The sequence below is a fragment of the Euleptes europaea genome, chromosome 4 (genome assembly GCF_029931775.1).
Source record: "Euleptes europaea isolate rEulEur1 chromosome 4, rEulEur1.hap1, whole genome shotgun sequence".
NCBI lineage: Eukaryota > Metazoa > Chordata > Lepidosauria > Squamata > Sphaerodactylidae > Euleptes > Euleptes europaea.
The window spans coordinates 123,473,371-123,494,981 of NC_079315.1; the positions used below are offsets into that span (position 1 = coordinate 123,473,371).

The 21,611-nt window shown below is 52.6% G+C and overlaps 2 protein-coding genes across 2 annotated transcripts in view; one reads left to right on the forward strand and one right to left on the reverse strand.

Annotated features, from left to right (window-relative positions):
• The window catches only part of NPR2 (natriuretic peptide receptor 2), a 54,934-nt gene extending 43,129 nt beyond the window's left edge, over window positions 1-11,805 (reverse strand). The window contains exons 1-2 of the mRNA XM_056849109.1: window positions 11,327-11,805; window positions 10,771-10,930 (exon numbers count right to left, since the gene is read on the reverse strand). Of these exons, the coding sequence (XP_056705087.1) occupies window positions 10,771-10,930; window positions 11,327-11,805 (639 nt within the window). The remainder of the gene's footprint in view (window positions 1-10,770; window positions 10,931-11,326) is intronic.
• A 7,807-nt stretch (window positions 11,806-19,612) lies between these two features.
• MSMP (microseminoprotein, prostate associated) lies at window positions 19,613-21,292 on the forward strand. Its single transcript, XM_056849110.1, has 4 exons — window positions 19,613-19,727; window positions 19,996-20,104; window positions 20,957-20,966; window positions 21,140-21,292. Exons 1-4 carry the CDS (start codon window positions 19,613-19,615, stop codon window positions 21,290-21,292), a joined length of 387 nt encoding a protein of 128 aa, XP_056705088.1.
• The last annotated feature ends 319 nt before the right edge of the window (window positions 21,293-21,611 follow it).

Genomic DNA, 21,611 nt, shown 5'->3' on the forward strand with positions numbered 1-21,611 from the left:
GGCATAAAAACTTTCAATTTCTTCCTCATCAGCATCTGTAGTTGGGACATAAACTTGAATGATGCTTATGTTGATAGGCTTTCTCTGAAGTCTGATAGATAGTATTCGGTCAGACTTTGCATTATAGTTCCTGACTGCCTTTGCTACATCTTGCCTCACTATTAAAGCAACTCCGTTTCTTCTCTTTTTGTCATTCCCTGACTAAAACACTTTGTAATTTTCTGATTGAAAATGTCCTAATCCAGTCCACTGTAATTCACTTACTCCCAGGACTGAAATGTCCATACGTTCCATTTCTTGTTTAACAATTTCAAGCTTACCCTGATTCATGCTTCTCACAGTCCATGTTCCTATTATATGCGTCGAACAGCTTCGGACTTTCCTTTTGCATCTATTCATGTCAACCACTGAACGTCCTTTCGGCTTTAGTCCAATCGCATCATTAAGAACAGAGCTACTCGTACTTGTCCTCTGCTCTACCCCAGTAGCAGATTGAGTGTCATCCGACCTGGGGGTCCCATCTTCCAGCACTATATCTTTTTTCATTTTGGATTGTCTCATCATAGGATTTTCAATGTAAAGGTTGGTCAGAAGTGGTTTACCAGTGCCTTCTTCTGCGCAGTTAGCCGTAGTGGCACTAACCAGGGTTAGCCGTAGTGGCACTGCCGTTGTCTACGAAAGATCCTCCGCCAGTGTCACCTTCCACTACTACTGCTGCTGCCCAGTAGCTAACCTTCAGAGATTCCTCTGCCCCCATCCCCATTGGAACAGCAATACATCTACGACTGATCTTTGCAAATTTGCAGGCCCAAAGCCTGCCAGTGGTTGAGGCAGCATGCATGAGGGGGCGGGGAAAGGGCAGAAACCCCCAACTTTCCACTCTCCCTGTTCCTAAGCCCACTTTGGGTACGAAAGATCACAGCAAAGCAGCTTTGGGGGAAATTGCAGCCAAGCCAGGGGAATCTTGGGAGCGAGACGTCCAGATGACCCCATTGTGCAGAGCCACTGCAGTCTGGAGGAGACCCTCCCGGTGAAAGGCCCCTCGACCCAGCCCGAGGGTGGCACAGGGGCTGCCTCTGCTCTCAGGCAGCCACTGGGCACTGAAGAGGGCCCCTGCGGCCTGTGTGCAGGTGGCTGAGGCCCTGGGGCAGTAGTGCAGATGGCCCGGGGCCTGCCAGACCCACGGGTCAAAGTGGTTCTGTGAGGGGCAACCAGGGCAGAGTCTGGCTGCAGTCCAGAAAGCTCCGGCTGGCTAGCTGCGGCCTCGGTGGGGCTCACCAACGGGAGGCTGTGAGTGGGGCTAGCCGCTGCGGCGCAGCAGGGAGGCTACCTTCTCCCGGAGGTCAGCGGCTGCTGCTCTCCGGGGGCTGCTGCTTGGCCTGCAGGGGAGACACGCTGGCTCCAGCAGAGGAAGCTGCCTTCCGCCCACTCAGAACCTCGCTGTGTTTTATCTGCTCTCCAGAGTCTCAGGCCGAGGGGGGCCTTTCCCGGGAGGAGGTTGCACCCGGGGTTGATCCCAGGACCTTCTTCATGCAAAGCCCGAGACGCAGCTGCTGCCTGCATGCTCTAGCCCCTCCCCACTGGTCAGGACAAGAGTGCTGAAGGGAGGGGTCAGTCAGCCCCCCCCCTCTCCCGCCACACCCCAGGCCTGCTCCAGAGGAGCCCTCTGCCCAAGCGGCTATGAGGGCTGGAGACAAGGCAAGTCGGCCAGCCCACAGATCTCCCAGCTGCACGTTCGGTTTTATCCTTTCCAGGACCCATTTGAGGAATCAGCCGGATCCTGACAAGGGACGCCCTGCTGCTTCTGCTGGGTGTGAATTGAGCCTCCTGTCATCTCTCTCCAGCATCGCCAGGAGATGATATCCGGTGAAAATATCCTGCCCCTTCCAAATAGCTTTGCAGTTTATAAATTCTGCTTCCAAATGTTCTGTTTTCCAAACAGATGCATTGCCAACGTAGCAAAAATAAATGCATAACAAAAATCCACTGGCAACTCTTTAGAAGGACTGAATTATTTGGGAAATAGTTCAAATGTTCGTTTTGGGGGGAGGGAGTCCTCATGGGGAATATGACCCCCTGGAGAAATGCCTGGCGGCTGTTTCAAAGCAGTGAAGGGACCAGGAGCTCCCTCTGGGCCACGAGTGGGCATGCGCTCAGGTCTACTGAAGAGCAAGAGGAACACACCTCAGGAGCACAGCTCCAGTGTGGTGGAGGTGGTGACAGAGTGGGGCCAGGGCCGCTGAGGCCTGCCTGCAACTGTCCACTCTGCCACTGCGCCATTTGCTGGCTGCCCTTGGGCCCAGCCACACGGTCTCAGCCTCCCCCACCTCACGGGAATCATGGATGCCACCCTGGGAAGGATCAAATGCACGCAGCGAGCCAGCAGAGGGGAAGAGAGTTCTCCCCCGCCCATTCCTGCCTCTTCCCCAGCGTGCCGCACAGCCTGTTCTCCTGCTGCCCCCAGAGCTGGGAGGGTCTTGGCCGCTGCCTCTCCAGGATCCTCCTCCACTGCCGCTAAGCGGCTTTCCCAGCTAGCTGTTACTACATCCCCCCAAACACATGAACAAGCATTCAGATTAACATAGGGAATTAGCTTATATGTTTGTGTAGAGCACAACCCCACACTGGGACCTTGTGAGCAGCAAAGCCTTTATAGTAGGGAAAGGGTGACAAGAGACTTTATTTAAAAGGAAAACGGAGTTTATTGAGGGGCTTTGGGTATAATCATGGGGGGGGGCATGTCCTAAGGAAATACTAGCAGTACTAAACCAAAGCACACACACGTCCCTTATCCCAACAAATACAGCAACAGCAACCAAACATTCAGCAGAGCTCCTCCAATTTGCAGCAGGAGTTAATCAGATCTAAAGGTGTGGAAAATGGAGGGGGGGTAGCAGATTGGAGATTTGGGGGGGGTTGATCCAGAGGTAGAGCAAAGATCACCCGTCCTATTCTGCGGAGACGGATGGAAGGAGGAGAGATCCAGCGGGGTGGGGGTGGGGGGGGAGCCTCTCTTGCAGTTCAGCTGCTATCCATGACCACAGACTCTCTTTCTCTGGCTCTACAGCCAGGCTACTTATACTGTTTTTGGCCCATGGCATGAAATGGGTTCTTTTCAGGAAACAAAAGATTACGACAGGGGATAAAGGAATGCTTGAGAGGAATCAGGAGGAAACGATAGAAGTGGACTAAACGGCACCAGGAAGGGATGTGTTGGATTGAATTATAATTCAGGATGACCAAACTGGAGATATGAAGCTGAGTCATATATTTTGGGGAAGCTTTGGGGACAAAGGGGGAGCACTGAAGCAGAGGCTCCAGGCTGTCAGCGGAGGGCGGGCGCTTAACGTCCCTCTGAATTGTGTTAATGGTCAGTGAGGGCGTCTCATGTAAAAAGCCAATACAGGGAGAGGCATCTTTGTCCTCTTGCCTGGTGTGGCTTACTTGCTGCCGTCCCGCTGGCACGCACGCCCTGATTTCTCCCAACATGCTTTCCTTGCAGGCAGTTGCTGGGGTTGTCGTCCCAGGATCCTCTGCTGTGCTCACCGCTGCAGGGCTCCCCGTGAGACATAAAACTTGGCAGTGCTCCCACATCTTCTGCTGTGTGCCTCATGGGACTTGCTCACGGTGTTACTCTGGCACTACATCCATTCAGGCTGGGAGGCAGGGAGTGCACAACATTCCCCGCTGCCGCTGCCGAAACTGAGTCGTCATCAGAAGCAAGGTTTCACAAATTACAACGCCGTTCTCAGGCTTTGTTGTGGGATGTCTGGTGGTCCTTCTTTTCCAAGGCATGTAGTTTGAGAGCTTGTTTCTGAAGATACTTCAGGATGACAAACATGGCAAGCAACGTGACCACTCAAAAACCTAATACCTCCACGATGGAGTGAAGCACTACATTGAACGCCCCCGTGGCAGCAAGGGACCTGCCGGGCAAAGTTTCCTACCTCGAATGATCCCCAGTAGGAAGGGCCAGGCTATGTTGCCCAACACGCCAAGATCAGTTGCAGTTTTTGCCTAGAAATAGTTAGGAAACAGGGTTGCCATCCTCCAGGCAAGGCCTTGAGATCTCCTGGAATGACAACGGATCTGTAGACTGCAGAGATCAGAGGCCCTGGAGGAAATGGCTGCTTTATAGGATGGGTCCTGTGACGTCCTATTCTGCTGAGGTCCCTCCCCTCCCCAAACCACACCCTCCCCAGGCTCACCCCCAAATCTGCAGGCATTTCCCACCCTGGAGTTGGAAACAATGCATATGGAAATGGCTGCTCCAACTTGCCCTTGGCCTGTTTGCACACACATCCCACACAGGGTGGCCGGCTGCTCCCCCCCCCCCCCCGCCCACCAGCCACTGTCTGGACAGCAAAGGGCTTATTATGGCGAATGGATCAAACAGTCCTCTTGCCACAAGCACAAAAGGCCCAGACCTGTCCGTAGGGAGGGTGTGTGCAAAGTGTGGCTGGTTCTCTTTTGAGCACTTTGCCCAAGCGGGGTGGGGGGTCTGGGCCATTTGCAGGGGGTCTGCCTGAGGGGCTGTATTGCTGCTCACCTGCATGTGCCAGTAAGCCTAGGCACATTTTTAATCACCCCCTCCCCCCGTGATGAGCACGGAAAAAAGTATTCCACACAGAGAAGGCAAATCAGTCCCCAAGAGGCCAGAGTGAAGCAGAATCCTGCCCGGCAGCTCCTTCCTCAGCCAAGAGGGGCCTCCGTGCCCTGCACAAACACACACAGCCCATCAGTCTCTCCATGCAGTGCTTTGGTGGGGGGAAAGGAAGGGTGGGTGCTTGGCAAGTAAATGCAAGGTGGGGAGAGACTCGGGAAGCTGCACTCCCAACTGGAAACTTTCCTTCCCAACGACTTGGGGTCCCCCAAAGCCAGCCAGCCAGAGGTTGCCCTGGGAGGCTCTGTCCAGCCTCCCCAAAGGGCAACGAAAGCAGCTCACCCTCCTTTGCCTGGCAGCCTGTGTTCTTCAGACACCCCCCCCCCCCCACGTTCTTCTCTGGCTCTTCTGCAGTGCCAGAGAGGAGTGGGTGAGCCGGGCGAGCCCGCAGCTGAGCTCTGCTGGCCGCCTTGCATCTCTTCCTCACTGACCGCTGGCTGGGCTCCCTCACACACACACACACCACTGGGAGCTCTGGCCCACTGCAGGAGGAGGAGGCCACACCGTGCCTCCGTGGCAACCACATGACTGCTTGTTCCTCCTGACCACTCTCTTCCCAGGTGTGAAGTCCAGGAAGCATCTGCGACCAAACACAAGTGCAAGACAGTGGTGGAGCAAGCTCAGTTCGCCACCCTCGTGTCTGCTCCATCATGCGAACACACATGCACACACAAAGCTGCCTTATAATGAATCAGACGTTTGGTTCATCAAGGTCAGTATTGTCTGCTCAGACTGGCAGCAGCTCTCCAGGGTTTTGGGCTGAAGTCTTTCACATCGCCTGCAGCCTGGTCCTTACTGGAGAGGCCGGGGATTGAACTTGGGATCTTCTGCATGCCGAGCGGATGCTCTGCCACTGAGCCACAGCCCAGCCCTTTTCCCAGTTGTGAAGGGGCTTCTAACCCAGGCCCTGGAGGACATGGATGATGAAAACAATGAGTTTTGCAGATAAATTTGCTCACATTTGCCACAACCCAGATGCCATAATTCATAGCATCATAGAGTTGGAAGGGGCCAGACAGGCCGTGGAGTCCCACCCCCCCTGCTCAACACAAGATCAGCCTAGTGCATCCCTGACCAGTGTTCGTCCAGCCGCTGCTTGAAGGCTGCTAGTTGAATTAAATGTCACAATGTCATCCAAAGAGCGCCTGGTGCCGGTTGCCTGCCGGGCCGGCAGACTGTCAGCTGTTCTGTCTTTTCCAGGAGCACCTTTAGAGACCAACCAGGTTTTGGGGGGTAGGAGCTTTCGAGAGTCAACCCTCCCTTCGCCGGGGACCTTTGACTCTCGGAAGCTTGCACTTGAAAGGCTTGTGGGTCTCTCAGGCGCTCCTGGACTCGAGTTTAGCTGTTCTACTGCAGACCAAGCTGGCTCCCCTCTGAAACTGTTCTGTCTTTTGTCTCTCGGCTGTTAATCTTTGTGTTTCATAGCTGGGGTTTTTGTTTTTGTTTTTAACTCTGTAGGTGTTTTTTTTGCTGGTATAATATTTTTCTCCCATTTTAAATGTTGCAGTAAGAGGGGACACATGGAGGGGCATCCAGGAGCCACACACGGGACTTCCATGGGCAGGGGCTGGACATAGGCCCAGGCAAGTGCTGGAAAGCCAGCCCACCCCCCAGTTCCAAAATAAGCAGCACTTGGATTTTTTGCTGTTTAGAGAGAACACCCGCCCCCCCGTGCTGACCACCAGAGCCAAGCACCGTGCCTAAACCAACTCTCTCCGCATTTCCCTGGCAAAGGGGGGCTCGTGCTGCCCGGTGCCAGGCTGGCATCCTGTTTGCTTCTTGTGCTGTTGCAGCTGCCGACCCGGCCCGGGCCTTGGAGATCGAGGCCCCCCCGCCCGCTCTAGCCAGATACTTTCGCTGCACCCCACAGCCTCCTGCCAGCAGGGCCGGGGTCTCCCTGCTGTAAGCCTGCACCCTGGATTCTGTCAAAACTGGGCTGGCGTTTGGAGCCCCCACCCTTTCTTGGCCACTCATGTGTCCCTCTTCTCCTCCTAAACCGTGCTGCACTAATCCAAAAAATTGCATTGTTCAAAGCTCTCTGAACCCACCCAGGAAAACCAAGGCACAAGAATGCCTCGTGCTTTGATCTCAGAGAGACCACAGTTCTTTGCAGCCCGTCCAGTCCAAAATTATCATCCAAAAGCAAACCATGGTTTGTATCATACCTTTTATTAGGACCAGCTACTATGACACAGAACGGCACGCAAAAGCCGTTGAGCCCAGAGCCTTTCCTCAGAATGGTCAGTAGAAAAGCAAATAAGGCGGCCACAGTTTTAAAGGCCTTCTTTCCCCAACCTCTCTATGCGGAGCGTCAGGGCAGGCAGATGTGCATCTCTGAGCAAGAGGGGGGTGGGGAGGGAGTTTCTCCACTGGAAGTACAAAGGGCAGCAGCCTTTTCTCGCAGGCATTTGTGCATCTTGCCTCTGCTATCAGAGCCATCAAAGGCCTTCTGCGGGGGCCGTTGTAATCCCAGTGGAGAAACACCCTGGGTTTCCCCTCTTGCCCAAAGAAGTGCAGCCACTTGCCCCCACTCCCCTACGCCCTTATCATCTGAGGGGGGGGGGCTGCATGCTTGTATACCTTTGTATGCTGAGGCTCCATTCGGTCACCGTGACATGCAGCGGCCGAGGACTGGCGGCTCCCTCCATGAGTCTGCCTTGAAGCCCCTCTTGAAGCCCTTCGGTGTTTGTGGCCACTGGCTGCCTTCTCTGGTGGGGGGTGGGGTGGGGGATTTCACGGTTGAGTTACTTGTCGAGTAAAAACAGATTTCCTTTGGTCTGTCATTAATGTATTTCTCAACAATTTCATTGGGTGCCCCCAAGCCCTCACATTATGGGTGAGGGAAGCTCCCTTTATTTACTTTCTCCCCTACCCACCCACCCTGCTTTATCACACCCCTCCCTTATTTGGCTGTTTTCTAAATCCTCTGGGCCAGATGAACTGCACCCAAGGGTACTCAAAAAACTTGCAGATGTAATTTCGGAACCTCTGTCCATTATTTTTTTTAAGTCTTGGCAAACAGGTGAGGTGCCAGAAGATTGGAGGCGGGAAAAAGGAGGATCTAGGTAACTACCGACCCATCAGCTTAACTTCTATACCAGGAAAAGTGTTTGAACAAATCATCAAACAGTCCGTCCTTGAGCATTTAGAAAGGATGGATCTGATCACTAAGAGCCAGCATGGGTTTCTCAAGAATAAGTCATGTGAGACTAATCATATCTCCTTTTTTGAGAAAGTTACTACCTTGCTGGATCAGGGGAATGCTGTAGACATAATTTATCTAGATTTCAGTAAGGCTTTTGATAAGGTTCCACATAGTATTCAAGTTGACAAATTGGGAAAATGTGGGTTAGATCCTATTATTGTTAGATGGATCTGCAACTGGTTGACAGATCGTACCCAAAGAGTGCTAGTTAATGGTTCCTCGTCCACTTGGAGAGAAGTGACTAGTGGAGTTCCTCAGGGATCTTTGCTGGGCCCTGTGTTGTTCAACATCTTTATAAATGATTTGGATGAAGGAATAGAGGGGATGCTTATTAAATTTGCAGATGATACTAAATTGGGAGGGGTAGCAAATACAGTAGAAGACATACCCAGGATACAAGATGATCTTGATAGGCTGGAGAAATGGGCTAGAACTAATAAAATGCACTTCAACAAAGACAAATGTAAAGTTCTGCATTTAGGTAGGAAAAATCAAATGCATAATTATAGGTTGGGGGAGACTTGTCTGAGCAGTAGTGTGTGTGAAAAGGATCTTGGAGTCTTAGTAGACCAAACACTGAACATGAGTCAGGAGTGTGATGCTGTAACTATAAAGGCAAATGCAGTCTTGGGCTGTATCAACAGAAGTATAGTATCCAGATCACGCGAAGTGATGGTATCGCTTTACTCTGCTCTGGTTAGACCTCAACTAGAGTACTGTGTTCAGTTTTGGGCACCACAATTTAAGAAAGATGTAGACAAGCTGGAACGTGTCCAGAGGAGGGCAACAAAGATGGTGAGGGGTCTGGAGACCAAGTCCTATGAGGAAAGGTTGAAGGAGCTGGGTATGTTTAGCCTGAAGAGGAGAAGACTGAGGGGATATGATAACCATCTTCAAGTACCTGAAGGGCTGTCACATAGAGGAGGGTGCCAAGTTGTTTTCTGTTGCTCAAGAAGGTCAGACCAGAACCAACAGGTTGAAATTAAATCAAAAGAGTTTCCGTCTAGACATTAGGAAGAATTTTCTAACAGTTAGAGCGGTTCCTCAGTGGAACAGCTTCCTCGGGAGGTGGCAAGCTCTCCTTCCCTGGAGGTTTTTAAGAAGAGGTTAGATGGCCATCTGTCAGCAATGCTGATTCTGTGACCTTAGGCAGATGATGAGAGGGAGGGCATCTTGGCCATCATCTGGTCACTAGGGGTGTGGAGGGGGGAGGTAGTTATGAATTTCCTGCATTGTGCAGGGGGTTGGACTTGATGGCCCTGGTGGTCCCTTCCAACTCTATGATTCTATGATTCTAAATGGAAGAGTCCCAGCCCCTCCCGCCTTTCCTCATGGGGCAGGGGCTCCAACCCCCTAATCATCTCAGTTGCCTTCATCTGCACTTTTCCGCGCTATGCAAGGTCCTCTTGGAGAAAGCGACCAGAACTGCACACACAGTACTGCAGATGAAGCCACATCATGGCTCTGTCTAAGGGCATTACAATAGTGACCATTTCATTTACAATTGCTTCCCAATACTCCCTAGCATATGGAGTTTGCCTTTTCACTACTGCTACACACCGGGTCAATGTTTTCACTGAGCTCCCTACAACAACTCCCCAGACCTCTTTCAGTCTCAGCCTGTTCACACCTGCCTCCAACCCTTCTCCATTGCCTGGGGCTGGGGCGCTGCCAGGACCTCAGGCCCCTGTTCAGACCTTCCACCCAGGAGGGCCTCTGTGAGACTCCAGCACCTCGTTGCATTTCTCTCATAAGGAACTTTACTCCAGACATAATCGCGAGTTAAAAAGTTTTATTTAAGAAAGCCAGGGAGTTCAGTAGGTCCATTGAGACATAAGGCTAGAATGCAGACATGGGGAAACACCAGTACATTTAAAGGATACATACAATAGGATGGATTAGTTTCAGGACATAATACAAAAGGGCCGAGTTGAGGCAGAGTTGTCTTGATGGCTTAGGTATAAGGAAAAAATACAGAAGGTAACAGCCGGTAACTACTCACGGGAAAAACCATACATGAAACTAATGCGTGAAATAGCTAGGTGATTGCCAGGGCTCCCAGGCATTGTTCCACGGGACCTGGTAACATACTAACGATTAGCCGGGCAGGTCTCCATTGAGGTGTAGATGCCAGGGGGGATGGGCAGAGGCTGAAAGCCAGGAAGCCTTAGCTGACATTTCGCCTCCCCAAAGACCCCTCCCCCGGATCTCTCGGTCTGGTGGGATTATTACGGTGGAATTCAGCTATCAGGGTGGGGGCATTCACGTGTACAGCGGACACCCATTCGTCATGGCTAGAGTTCAGGTGTTTCCAGTGCACGAGGTATTCCAGCTGGCCTCTCCATGCCCTCAAATCTAAGACCTTGGAGATTTCGAAATGCTGTTCCCCTTGAACCATGATTGGGGTTGCCGCAGCGGGTTTGGGGTGCCATTCGGGGGCCGGAACAAAGGGTTTCAACAAACTCACGTGGAACACTGGGTGTACCCCCTGTAAGGTTTTAGGAAGATACAACTCTACGGTGACCTCATTGATAACCCGGGAGATTGGGAACGGTTCCACATACTTTTGATACGTAAGGACCTGAGATTTTTTGTGGAGAGATAAACCTTTTCCCCAACCCTAAGGTCCCATTGGGGTGTTCTGTGTTTATCCGCCTGCGCTTTGTACCTTTCCTTCGCCTGTTCCAAATGCTTCACTAACCGGGGCCAAGTATTCCCAAGGCACTTGATAATGAGCAGCAGTAGCCGCCTGCCCCTTGCCTTTCGTCTTAAGCAGGTCCATAATGGGCAGGGCAACCTTGGCAAAGTCCGGGATGAAATTGCAGTAAAAATTAGCGAACCCCAAGAACTGCTGGACCTGCTTGTGAGTCCTGGGGGGTTCCCATTCCCGGACCGCCTGAACCTTCTCGGGGTCCATGATCAAACCTTCGGGGGACATGACATACCCGAGAAAAGACAGTTGGTTCTGGTTGAAAGCACACTTCAAAAGTTTAGCATACAAATGGTGCTCTTGCAAGCGGCACAAGACTTCCCTCACCAACTCCCGGTGTTCATCCGGGTCCCTGGAGTAGATCAGGATATCATCAAGATAAACAATTACCCCCTTAAACAGTAAGTCATGTAAAATCTCATTGATAAGATGCATGAAGCACGACGGGGGCCCCGACAATCCGAATGGCATGACCATAAATTCGAACAAACCATAGCAACATGAGAAAGCGGTCTTCGCCTAATCCCCCTCCTTAATCCAAACCCGGTAGTAAGCTTCTGCCAGGTCAAGTTTAGAAAACACCCTGCCCTCCTAGAGTTGACTGAGGAGATTGGGGATAAGGGGAATAGGGTAAGCATTAGTCTCGGTAATAGCATTGAGTCCCCTAAAGTCCACACACAATCTGAGATCCGAGGTCCCCTTCTTCTTCACAAAGAAGCAGGGCGACGAAAATGCAGCCTTGGACGACCATATGAATCCCTGGGCTAAGTTCTTGTTGAGGAACTCCTGCATGACAACTTTCTCCTGGGGACTCATGGGATAGACCCGGGCTTTGGATGGCTTAATGTCCTTTGTCAGTTTGATAGCACAGTCCGTTGTGCAGTGAGGGGGCAGCAAATCACAGTCCTTCCCCTCGAATACGTCCGCAAAGTCTCTATACTCGGGGGGCAGCGTTGTCACCTCAACTGTCGCAGCGTCCCCCCCTTCCCCTCCGGGCAAGCTCTCCCTGCAGTGTCTTTCACATTGGGGAGCTCCAAACACCACCCGTCTCATTTCCCAGTTGATGCTAGGGTTGTGTCCCGCCAACCAGTTGCTACCCAGAACTACTGGGTAAGAAACCTTAGGTACCACCGTAAAGTGGATCTGTTCCCAGTGGTCTCCCACCCCCAACAACACCTTGCGGGAGCGCAAATGGACGGGACCCCCCTGCAGTTCACTCCCATCCATTTGATGGAATTGTAAAGGTTGTTCCAGTTCTCTAGTCCCAACCCTCAGGCGGTCTATTACTTCCTGAGCTATCAAAGTCCGGGAACAACCAGAGTCCAGGATTGTGACAACAGCAACTGGCTCCCCTCCCCGGGGGTTCCGTAATACAACGGGCAGTAAAAGGGTGTCTCCCTGGTCATTCACCCTATCTGGGACCGGATTAGAGTCATTTGAGGTAGCCTTCCATGCCGGTACTTTCACAGAAGGCTCACCCCGTTTTTTGCTCGTGATGAGTCCCTGGACAAACAGCACTGGTCGTGGTCGAACGAAGTAGGCACCGGGTCTGCGTGTAGGGCAGCTGCCCCGCGTCAGCAGGTCGCCCCCTCCGTACTCCTCTGCTCCGGGATCCAAGCCAGGGTAGATCCACGTCCCTGGGGCGTTCTGGTCCCGGGAGATTCCGTCGATCCGTTGGGGCAACTCGCTACGAAGTGGCCCATCTTGCTGCACTTTAGACAGGCTCCCTCCTTAAAGCGGCGCGCTTTCTCCTCGGAGAATCCCCCGCGGCTCTTCCCTTCCCGCCGAGGTTCTGCCGTGGTGGCTCCCTTGAAGGGGGCTCGGGAGGACTCCTTGGTTAGGCGATCCCTTGAGAACTGGAGCGTTTGCTTGCGGTTCTCCACCTGGGCCGCCAGTCTGATCCACTCATCGACAGTCTCCGTGTTGCCTAAAGTCAGGCAGCCATCCAGCACATCCCAACGCAGTCCTTTGCGGAAATGTTGGACCTTGGTAGCTTCGTTCCACTCCCGGATTTTGCAGGAGAGGGACTGGAATTCTTGGGCGTATTCCATGACCGAGCGGGTTCCTTGCTTCAGTCTAAGCATAGCAATCTTGGCCCTCTCTCCCTGATGAAGGTCCGCAAAACAGCGTTGCAAGGCAGACATAAACGCCCTCAAGGATCCCAGGATCTCGGGTTCAGTCTCCGTCGCCGTCACTGCCGATTCCACCGCCTCCTTCTTTAGCAGGCTGATTACATACCGGACCCGGGCTTCCTCCGAAGGGAAAGTGTCCCCTTGATCCTTCATGAAGCCAGACAGCTGGAGTACCAAGTGTGGTAGCTGGGCACTGGATCCATCGAATGACACCTTCAGGTCCGGGCTGCAGGTCGCCTGGGAGGAATGGGCGGTGGCATCACTGCGCTGGGGGGTGGCTCTGTAGTGGTTCGTGCGTTGGGTCTGAGCTCTCTCACCACCCCCAATACTGCCGTCATGTCCCTCTGTAGAGCTTGCAGCTGCGCCTGGAGGTCCCGGTTCTGTAGGAACAGCGCCTGATTTTGCTCTCGCAACAGGACGACGTCTTCTCTGGCATCGGGGACTGGGGTGATCAGAGTGCGGATGGTCGGGGGTTCATTAATCCATTCCGTAGCAACCCCTTCCCGGCTCTGCTCCTCTTCGTATAGGGCGGTAAGCGGTCCTCGATAAAAAATGCCGAGGTCGGGTGCTGTTGCTGGCCGTCGGGCGCCCCCTGTCCTGTCTCGCAGCTCAGTCTGTGCAGGCAAGGAGCTCCACTCCAACATTTCAGGGAAACTAGCGAACTCGGCCGGGTGCCGTCGCGGACTTGCTTCTCCCCGGTTCTCCCCAGTAAGGTGGGTTGCCCCATGCCAGTACTTCTGGCGGAGGTCTTCATCCACGAGGAATGGGTTAGTGGATCGTGCGGACATCCTACTCCTTAACTATTTACTAGTACAAAAATAATAAAGAAGAGGGATTCTAGCCTACTGTGAGACTCCAGCACCTCGTTGCATTTCTCTCATAAGGAACTTTACTCCAGACATAATCGCAAGTTAAAAGGTGTTATCTAAGAAAGCCAGCAAGTTCAGTAGATCCATTGAGACATAAGGCTAGAATGCAGACATGGGGAAACACCAGTACATTTAAAGGATACATACAATAGGATGGATTAGTTTCAGGACATAATACAAAAGGGCCAAGTTGAGGCAGAGTTGTCTTGATGGCTTAGGTATAAGGAAACAATACAGAAGGTAACAGCCGGTAACTACTCACGGGAAAAACCATACATGAAACTAATGCGTGAAATAGCTAGGTGATTGCCAGGGCTCCCAGGCATTGTTCCGCAGGACCTGGTAACACACTAACTATTAGCTGGGCAGGTCTCCATTGAGGTGTAGATGCCGGGGGGGATGGGCAGAGGCCGAAAGCCAGGAAGCCTTAGCTGACAGCCTTGCTCTTTGTGGCCCCACCAGAGGTGAGGTGGGCCTAGGCTGCGGCCCCCGCGCCTCACGGGCCTCTGCCGGAGACTCCGGCTGGCTCCAATAGCAAGATGAGGTTAAATTACTTGTAAGAACATAAGAGCATAAGAAAGGCCCTGCTGGATCAGACCAAGGCCCATCAAGTCCAGCAGTCTGTTCACACAGTGGCCAATCAGGTGCCTCCAGGAAGCCACCAACAAGAGGAGTGCAGCAGCACCATCCTGCCTGTGTTCCACCGCACCCAAAATAATAGGCATGCTCCTCTGATACTAGAGAGAATAGGTATGCAGCATGACTAGTATCCATTCTAACTAACAGCCATGAATACCCCTCTCCTCCATGAATATGTCCACTCCCCTCTTAAAGCCCTCCAAGCTGGCAGCCATCACCACATCCTGGGGCAGGGAGTTCCACAATTTAACTATGCGTTGTGTGAAAAAATACTTCCTTTTATCTGTTTTGAATCTCTCACCCTCCAGCTTTAGCAGATGACCCCGTGTTCTAGTATTATGGGAGAGGGAGAAAAACTTCTCCCTGTCCACTCTCTCCAAACCATGCATAATTTTATAGACCTCTATCATGTCTCCCCTCAGCCACCTTCTTTCCAAGCTAAACAGCCATGAGCGTCTTAACCGCTCCCCATAGGACAGTTGCTCTAGTCCCTTAATCATTTTGGTTGCCCTTTTCTGCACCTTCTCAAGCTCTGTAATATCCTTTTTTAGGTGTGGTGACCAGAACTGTACACAGTATTCCAAGTGTGGCCTCACCACAGATTTGTACAAGGGCAGTATGATATCAGCAGTTTTATTCTCTATTCCTCATCTAATTATAGCCAGCATGGAATTTGCCTTTTTTACAGCAGCCGCACACTGGGTTGACATCTTCATTGAGCTATCCACTACCACCCCAAGATCCCTTTCTTGGTCTGTCACTGCCAGCACAGATCCCATCAGTGTATATGTGAAATTGGGATTTTTTGTCCCAATATGCATCACTTTACACTTACATTGAATCTCATTTGCCATTTTAATGCCCATTCTTCCCGTATGCAGAGATCCTTCTGGAGCTCTTCACAGTCCAATTTTGTTTTAACCACCCTAAATAATTTGGTGTCATCTGCAAACTTGGCTACTTCACTGTTTAACCGCAACTCCAGGTCATTGCTGAACAGGTTGAAAAAACTGAGAACGACTCAACGTTACAGTGAAAAGCCGAAATAGCGGCTAAATGTACTTTAATGGAGGAATTGGATAAACCATCGTCTTTAAAGGAGATTAAATAATCCAAAACAGAGGATAACGGGCATGTAAAAGGAGATAACATTTTAATTGTTGCCCAGTTAGTAAAACGCTTCCACTTGGCATTATATGAACTGCGGGTGGAACACTTAAAGGAGTGCAGAAGAACTCTAGCTACTCTGTCTGAATACTGCCCTAGGGGCGAACCCTCCATGCTGCTAGTTGGATATCTGGGGGGACATGGGAAGGGTCCTTGGGAAGGTGAATGAACTCCCCCTGGGCAAGGGACATGAGCACCGCAAACCATGACCTCCTGGGCCAAAATGGTGTGATTACTATGGCATTGGTGCGATCGTGACTGAGCTTGGCAACCACTTTCTGAAGTAGAGGGAACAGTAAGAACAGATAGGGCCCCGTTCCATGTCGTCTGAAAGGCATCTCCCAGGGAGCCTGGGCTCGCCCCTGCCCTTGAGTAGAACTGTGGACACACAGAATTGAGATGTTTGGCAAACAGATCGATCTGTGGGTGTCCCCATGTGTGGAACAGGTGTTGAAGGATGTGGGCATGTAGAATGATTTCGTGCGTTTGATTTAGATGACGACTCAGAACGTCTGCCAAAGTGTTGCTTGTGCCTGCGATATGTATCGCTACCAGTGTCACTTGATGCTCTATGGCCCACTCCCAGATGCTGGTGGCTTCCCTGCAAAGCGAAATTGACCGTACGTCGCCCTGCTTGTTCAGATAGTGTTGGGCGGTGGAGTTGTCTGTGGCAATATGAACGTGATGTCCCTCCAGATGACCTGAAAAGGAAGACAGAGCAAGGCGTATATCGCGAAGCTCGAGCAGGTTTATGTGCAACTTAGACTCAGATGTAGACCATGTGCCTTGAGCCCTGAGATTACCACAGTGAGCTCCCCATCCTGAAAGGGATACATTAGTGAAAAGATGTACCTCTGGTGAGGGGGAATGGAAGGGTAAGCAGGATAGAAGGTTGGTGTCATTAGACCACCATTGAAGAGAGTGAATTACGCACCTAGGAATGGACAGACGTTTATATTGAGAGTCCACATTGAGTTTAAAGGCCCAAAGGAACCAATTTTGCAGAGGGTGCATATCCAAATGCGCAAACTCCACCACAGCCGTGGTAGAGGCCATAAGGTCTAACAATTTCTGTATCTTGAGAGCAATCTGTAACCTGTTCCCAGTGAACCGTAGGACCATAGCCTGAATGGCACGTGCTCTTTGTGTGGGAAGGAATGCTCTGGCCTTGGTAGCGTCCAGACGAGCCCCAATAAATTCCTGAACCTGGGAAGGAACTAGCTTTGATTTTGAAAAGTTAACCAGTAGACCCAGATTGTTGAAGGTTTCCAGAATTACCTCAAGGTGAGTAACTAGGCTCGACTGTGATGTCCCTACCACCAACCAGTCATCAAGGTAGGGAAAGATTACACAGCCCTGAAGCGCAAGATGGGCAACCACTACTGCAAGACATTTGGTAAATGTTCTAGGGGTGGTAGACAGGCCAAAGGGTAACACATTACATTGGTAGCATTTGCCATTGTACTGAAATCTCAAATACTGTCTACAGTCTGCATGAATCGCAATATGAAAATAGGCATCGCGTAAATCTAATACCACGAACCACATATTCTCGTCCAGAAGGGGGAGAACTTCTGGTAAGGAAAGCATGCAAAACTTCCTGGTTTGTACAAACTTATTCAGCTCTTGAAGGTCCAGTATCGGACGCTCCCCCCCCCTCTTATCTACCAGAAAAAAGCGAGAGTAAAACCCATAAGCTTGGTCTGGAGTTGGGACCTCCGAAATGGCCCCTTTCAAAAGAAGAATATCCACCTCTGCCAAAAGTGGTTCTACAACTGATGATGTGGAACGGCCAGGGGCTCGATAAGGGGGTAATAACCTTTATTATCTTTAACACCCAAACATCATTGGTAACAGTGACCCAGGCAGAGTGGAAAGTAGACAACTGGTCTAAAAAGTACACAGGACCTTCTAGTCATGTTTGTTTGGCCTTGTTATGGTCGGCAGGTGACACCCTAGGCCCTTTATGACCTCTAGGCTTATTGTGAAATTTCCTGGGTCATGTGACTGGTGCGCGGGCAGATGCATGCCCCAAGGGGAGGGGGAGCATTCTCCTTTTAGATTTCTCTAGAAGCTGATACATCTTATCCGTGGCTGGCCTGCGCTATCCCAATGTGGGACTGCATAGAAGCCACACAGATGAACTGACCATTGATTCCTACTCTCTGCTTCCTATTTTTCAGCCAGCTCTCAATCCATAAGAGGACTTGTCCTCTTATCCCTTGACTATGAAGTTTGCTTAGCAGTCTTTGGTGGGGGACTCTGTCAAAACCTTTTTGGAAATCCAAATACACAATATCCACACGCTCATTCCTGTCCACATGCTTATTGACGCTTTCAAAAAACTCTAATAGGTTAGTGAGACAGGGCCTACCCTTACAGAAGCCATGTTGGGTTTTGCCCAGCAGACATTGCCCTTCTATATGCTTGACAATTCTATCTTTAATAATGCTTTCCACTAATATACCCGGAACAGACGTTAAGCTAACTGGCCTGTAATTTCCTGGGTCCCCCCTGGAACCTTTTTTATAAATGGGTGTTACATTGGCCATTCTCCAGTCCTCTGGTATAGAGGCTGATCGAAGGGACATATTACATATCTTTGTTTGAAGTTCAGCAATTTCCCATTTGAGTTCTTGAAGAACTCTAGGATGAATACCATCTGGTCCCTGTGACTTGTTAGTTTGCAGTTTGTCTAGATGTTCTAGGACTTCCTGCCTTGTTACCACTATTTGCCTCAGTTCCTCATTTGTCAGGTCCCGGGCGGGGCTAGGAGGCTGGGTAGTCGTGCGGTCCAAGGTCGAGTTAGTGGAGATCAAAACAGGAGTACAAACGTGTCCAGAAGAAGAGTCGTTAATCAAGCCGAGGGTCAGAGTGCCAGGAATTCAAGCCGGAGAAAGGGTCAGGAGCCGAAGGGGATGCGAAGCAGTCCAGAAACTGAATTGTTGCTTCCACGGAGAAACCTTTCAACAGCCTGGGATTATATGACCCTCCGGTAGCGTGCTCATTAGCCTCGTCAATTACCTAGCCTGGCTCATCTCAGTATTCAGGGCTTTGTGTCCGTCTATACTCCCGTGCCTTCTTGCGACGGGTAGCTAAGTCTTTGCGTAATCTTTCCCCAAGCCTATCTGTGGGGGTGAATCTTCTATACTTGCCGGCTGACTCTCCTCATCGTTAATCATGAGAGGAGCGGGAACGTCTGACTCCGACAGACTGCCCCGCCTCTGCCTCTGTTACCAACTCAGCCGGGATCTGTGTCCGTTCAGTATCTAGATCCCTGCTGCTCACGACATCATTTTCCCCTCTCCAAAATCTCTGTTCAGGAGAAGGAATCTGCCCTGTATCTTAAACAGTGAAGACAGATGAGAAGAATTCATTTAGTTTTTCAGCAATCGCTTTATCCTCCGATACTTGTGTTCTCTGGGAGCCAGGAAGAGCCCCACTTTGCTGGATGTAGAGTTGATGGAGCTGCATCTCTCCCCCCCGCCACACACACACACTTCTGACAGAACGTGTGGCTACTTTTAGCCCTGCTAAGGTCTTGGGCCCTGCTAGGTGGCTTCCAGGCGTGTTTGTGGCCCCTGCTGAAAACCAAAGTGTCTGTGGGCTCAGCTGGACTCCGGGTGTCGTGGGCAGGGAGTCTCTGGCCCTCAGCCCGGGCCCTGCAATGAGCCTCTCCGTCGGCAGCAGCCTCTCCTGACAGCTCGGAGGGTGCTTCAGGTGCTACCAGACTTTAATCTGACAGCCTCGTAGTCCCAACTGCCTGTTGACTGGCTTGGAGGGGCAGGATCCAAAATGTTGCGTCCATGCCCAGTGGGCAGGTTGCTCGAGGGCCCCCGGAGCATGTAGGGTGGTGCCCTCTGGTCCCCCTAAAGCCACCCTGCCTCGCTAGCCCTCAGGAGGGGAAGGCAGCTGGCCGGAGGGGCAGGGTGGGTGGTGGCCCAGAGGCTGGGGAGCCCCAACCTGGGCCAGGCACAGGAGCGGTGCCAACCTCCGTGCCCAGCAGAGCACCCTCTGGAGAGTCCAACTGGAGCCATTCCTGGAGGGCGTGAATCAGCTTTTCGCAGCTTGTTAAACTCAAGGTCACACCTCGTTTCCCTGCCTCCAGTTCGGAAATGAGCTCTGTAGCTTTGCCAAGGGGCCAGAGGGTGCAGGCCCCCTCTATAAAGCCTTGTGGGGCTTGGGGAGACCACTGAGCACGAGCCTCCGAGGGGAGGAGCAGCCCTGATGACTGCGGAGGGGTGCCAGGTGGGGCCGAGAGCCTCTCGCAGGGCCTGCCTGCTGCTCTTCCTCCTGGCCCCGTTTGCAGGGACCCAGCCGGCTTGCTTTTTCCAGGCACAAGGTGAGGGGGCTGGGGGAGAGGGTGCCAAAGCCTGGAGCTGGGGAGGGGGGGTGATGGCAGCCCAACCTTGCAGGGTTGCTGGCTGAGAAAGCAGCTGACAGACCCACGGACTGGCGCAAACCAGAGGGAGGCCAGAAACCAGCCAGCCGGCCTGCAGCAGAAACGCCAGCTCTGATGCGGGGGCCCAAGGGTGGGGGTGGGGGGGCAGTTGTGGGAGCCCCCCCACCAGCCTTATTTTGCTCCTGACAGCCCTACTCCCTCCTTCCAGCTCCCTGCCTCTACAAAGGGATGCATTTTGCTCCCTGGGAGGCCTGGCGAGATGCCCAGTGCTTGAACTGCGGCTGCCTGCACCCCTTTGGCGTGGGCTGCTGTGACACGTGAGTGGGTGCGCAGGGGGGGGGAGATTCATGCAAACAATCAGCAATCCACAGGAAGTGTATCAGGAATGCCTGGCAGCAGCTCTTCGAGGTCCCGGGAGGAGGCCTTTCATGTCACCTCCTGCATGGTCCTTTCTAGCTGGAGACGCCGGGGTTGAGCTGGGGCTTTCTGTGTGCAAAGCAGAGGCTCCACCACTGAATCGCAGCCCACACCCGAGGGGGAACAGCAATGGCTGTCAACTTGCGTGGTCCTGGCCTGGCCAGAACCTACACGATCATGCCTGGCTTAAACTCACCTGCTGCCAGGTAACTAAAGGCAGAACCAGAGCGTGAAGGTGTGAGCCATTTAATCCGGGGGCTCAGGTTTCCGCTCTGGCCCCCATCCTCAGAACAAGGACCATCTCCGGACTTCAGACAAGAGTAGTAGATTAAGGTGCTCCCTTTGCCCCCATACCACTACAGAGCCCACGTTGGAGGCTTATTGACTGGGGTAGCTGTGCTGATTTTTAAACCTGTTTGATTTCTTTTTGTAATTTCTGCTTTCAATTTAAGCCTCTTGAAAAACCTGAACGGCTGTGAAAGCAGAATATGTTTAAAAGAAATAAAGAAATTGGGGGAGGGGGGTGAATGCTGGGGAGGGACAGAAGTGTGGGCAGACTGACCTGGGCCGCACCCTCAGCAAGCAATGTGGAGGCTGGCTGCCGGCAGGACAGGACAGCGCTGGAAGTTATGGCCACACCAGCCAGAAAAGCTGGAGGGGTCAGGGAAAGAGAGCACCCGCCCCCCCAAAAGGCCTTGGGGGGCGTGAGGGCCCTGGCCTCCACAGGGCCCACTGCTTCTCGCTGTCATCAGGCATGATCGTGTAGGTTCTGGCCAGGCACAGGCCCAGGAAGTCCATGCCCTGATTTCCCTGTCAGGCTCGGGGGGGGGGGACGACGACGACAGGCTGTCTCTACCTGAAGAGGGGCCGGGCAGAGCCCTGGGTCCAGCCCTCCTCCCTCCCCAGCACCCCCCTCTCCTCCTTCCACACACAAGATGTCGCGCCCCTTGGACTTCCCCGACTGGTGCCAACTTCACTACCACTTCCAGACCTGCGAGGTCTCGCTGGTGCAGAAAGCTCGCCCACGCCTGCCTTGCGCCCAACGCCCGGAGGAGCATGAATGGGGCTCGGCAGACCACCCAGAATGACGCAGCGAGCAGCCAGATAGGCCGTCCGCCCCCCCCCCACTGCCCCATGCAAAAGAGAGCCACTCGCCAGCCACCTGCCTCAGAGGAGCCCCCCACTACCAGCGGCTGCCTCCTCCTCCTCCTCCGGAGGTGCCAAGCTGAGGCTCCAGGACAGATGCTCTCCTCCAGCTGGGGGGGGGCTGTTGGGGGGGTTCATTAAAGGCTCAAGGGGAATCCCGCCCTCTGCCCCGCCCAGAGGCTGAGCCAGCTGCATGGGGGCTGGCTTGACCCCAAGTCAGCGGGGGGGGGGGAGTCCCAGGCCCGAGCTTGCTTCCAAACT

What these genes read in the sequence shown, in the direction of transcription:
- MSMP (XM_056849110.1), top strand. Translation starts at nt 19,613, where the DNA reads ATGACTGCGGAGGGGTGCCAGGTGGGGCCGAGAGCCTCTCGCAGGGCC. An exon ending in TTGCTTTTTCCAGGCACAAG is followed by an intron (nt 19,728 to 19,995) that starts GTGAGGGGGCTG and finishes CCCTCCTTCCAG; the next exon opens with CTCCCTGCCTCTACAAAGGG.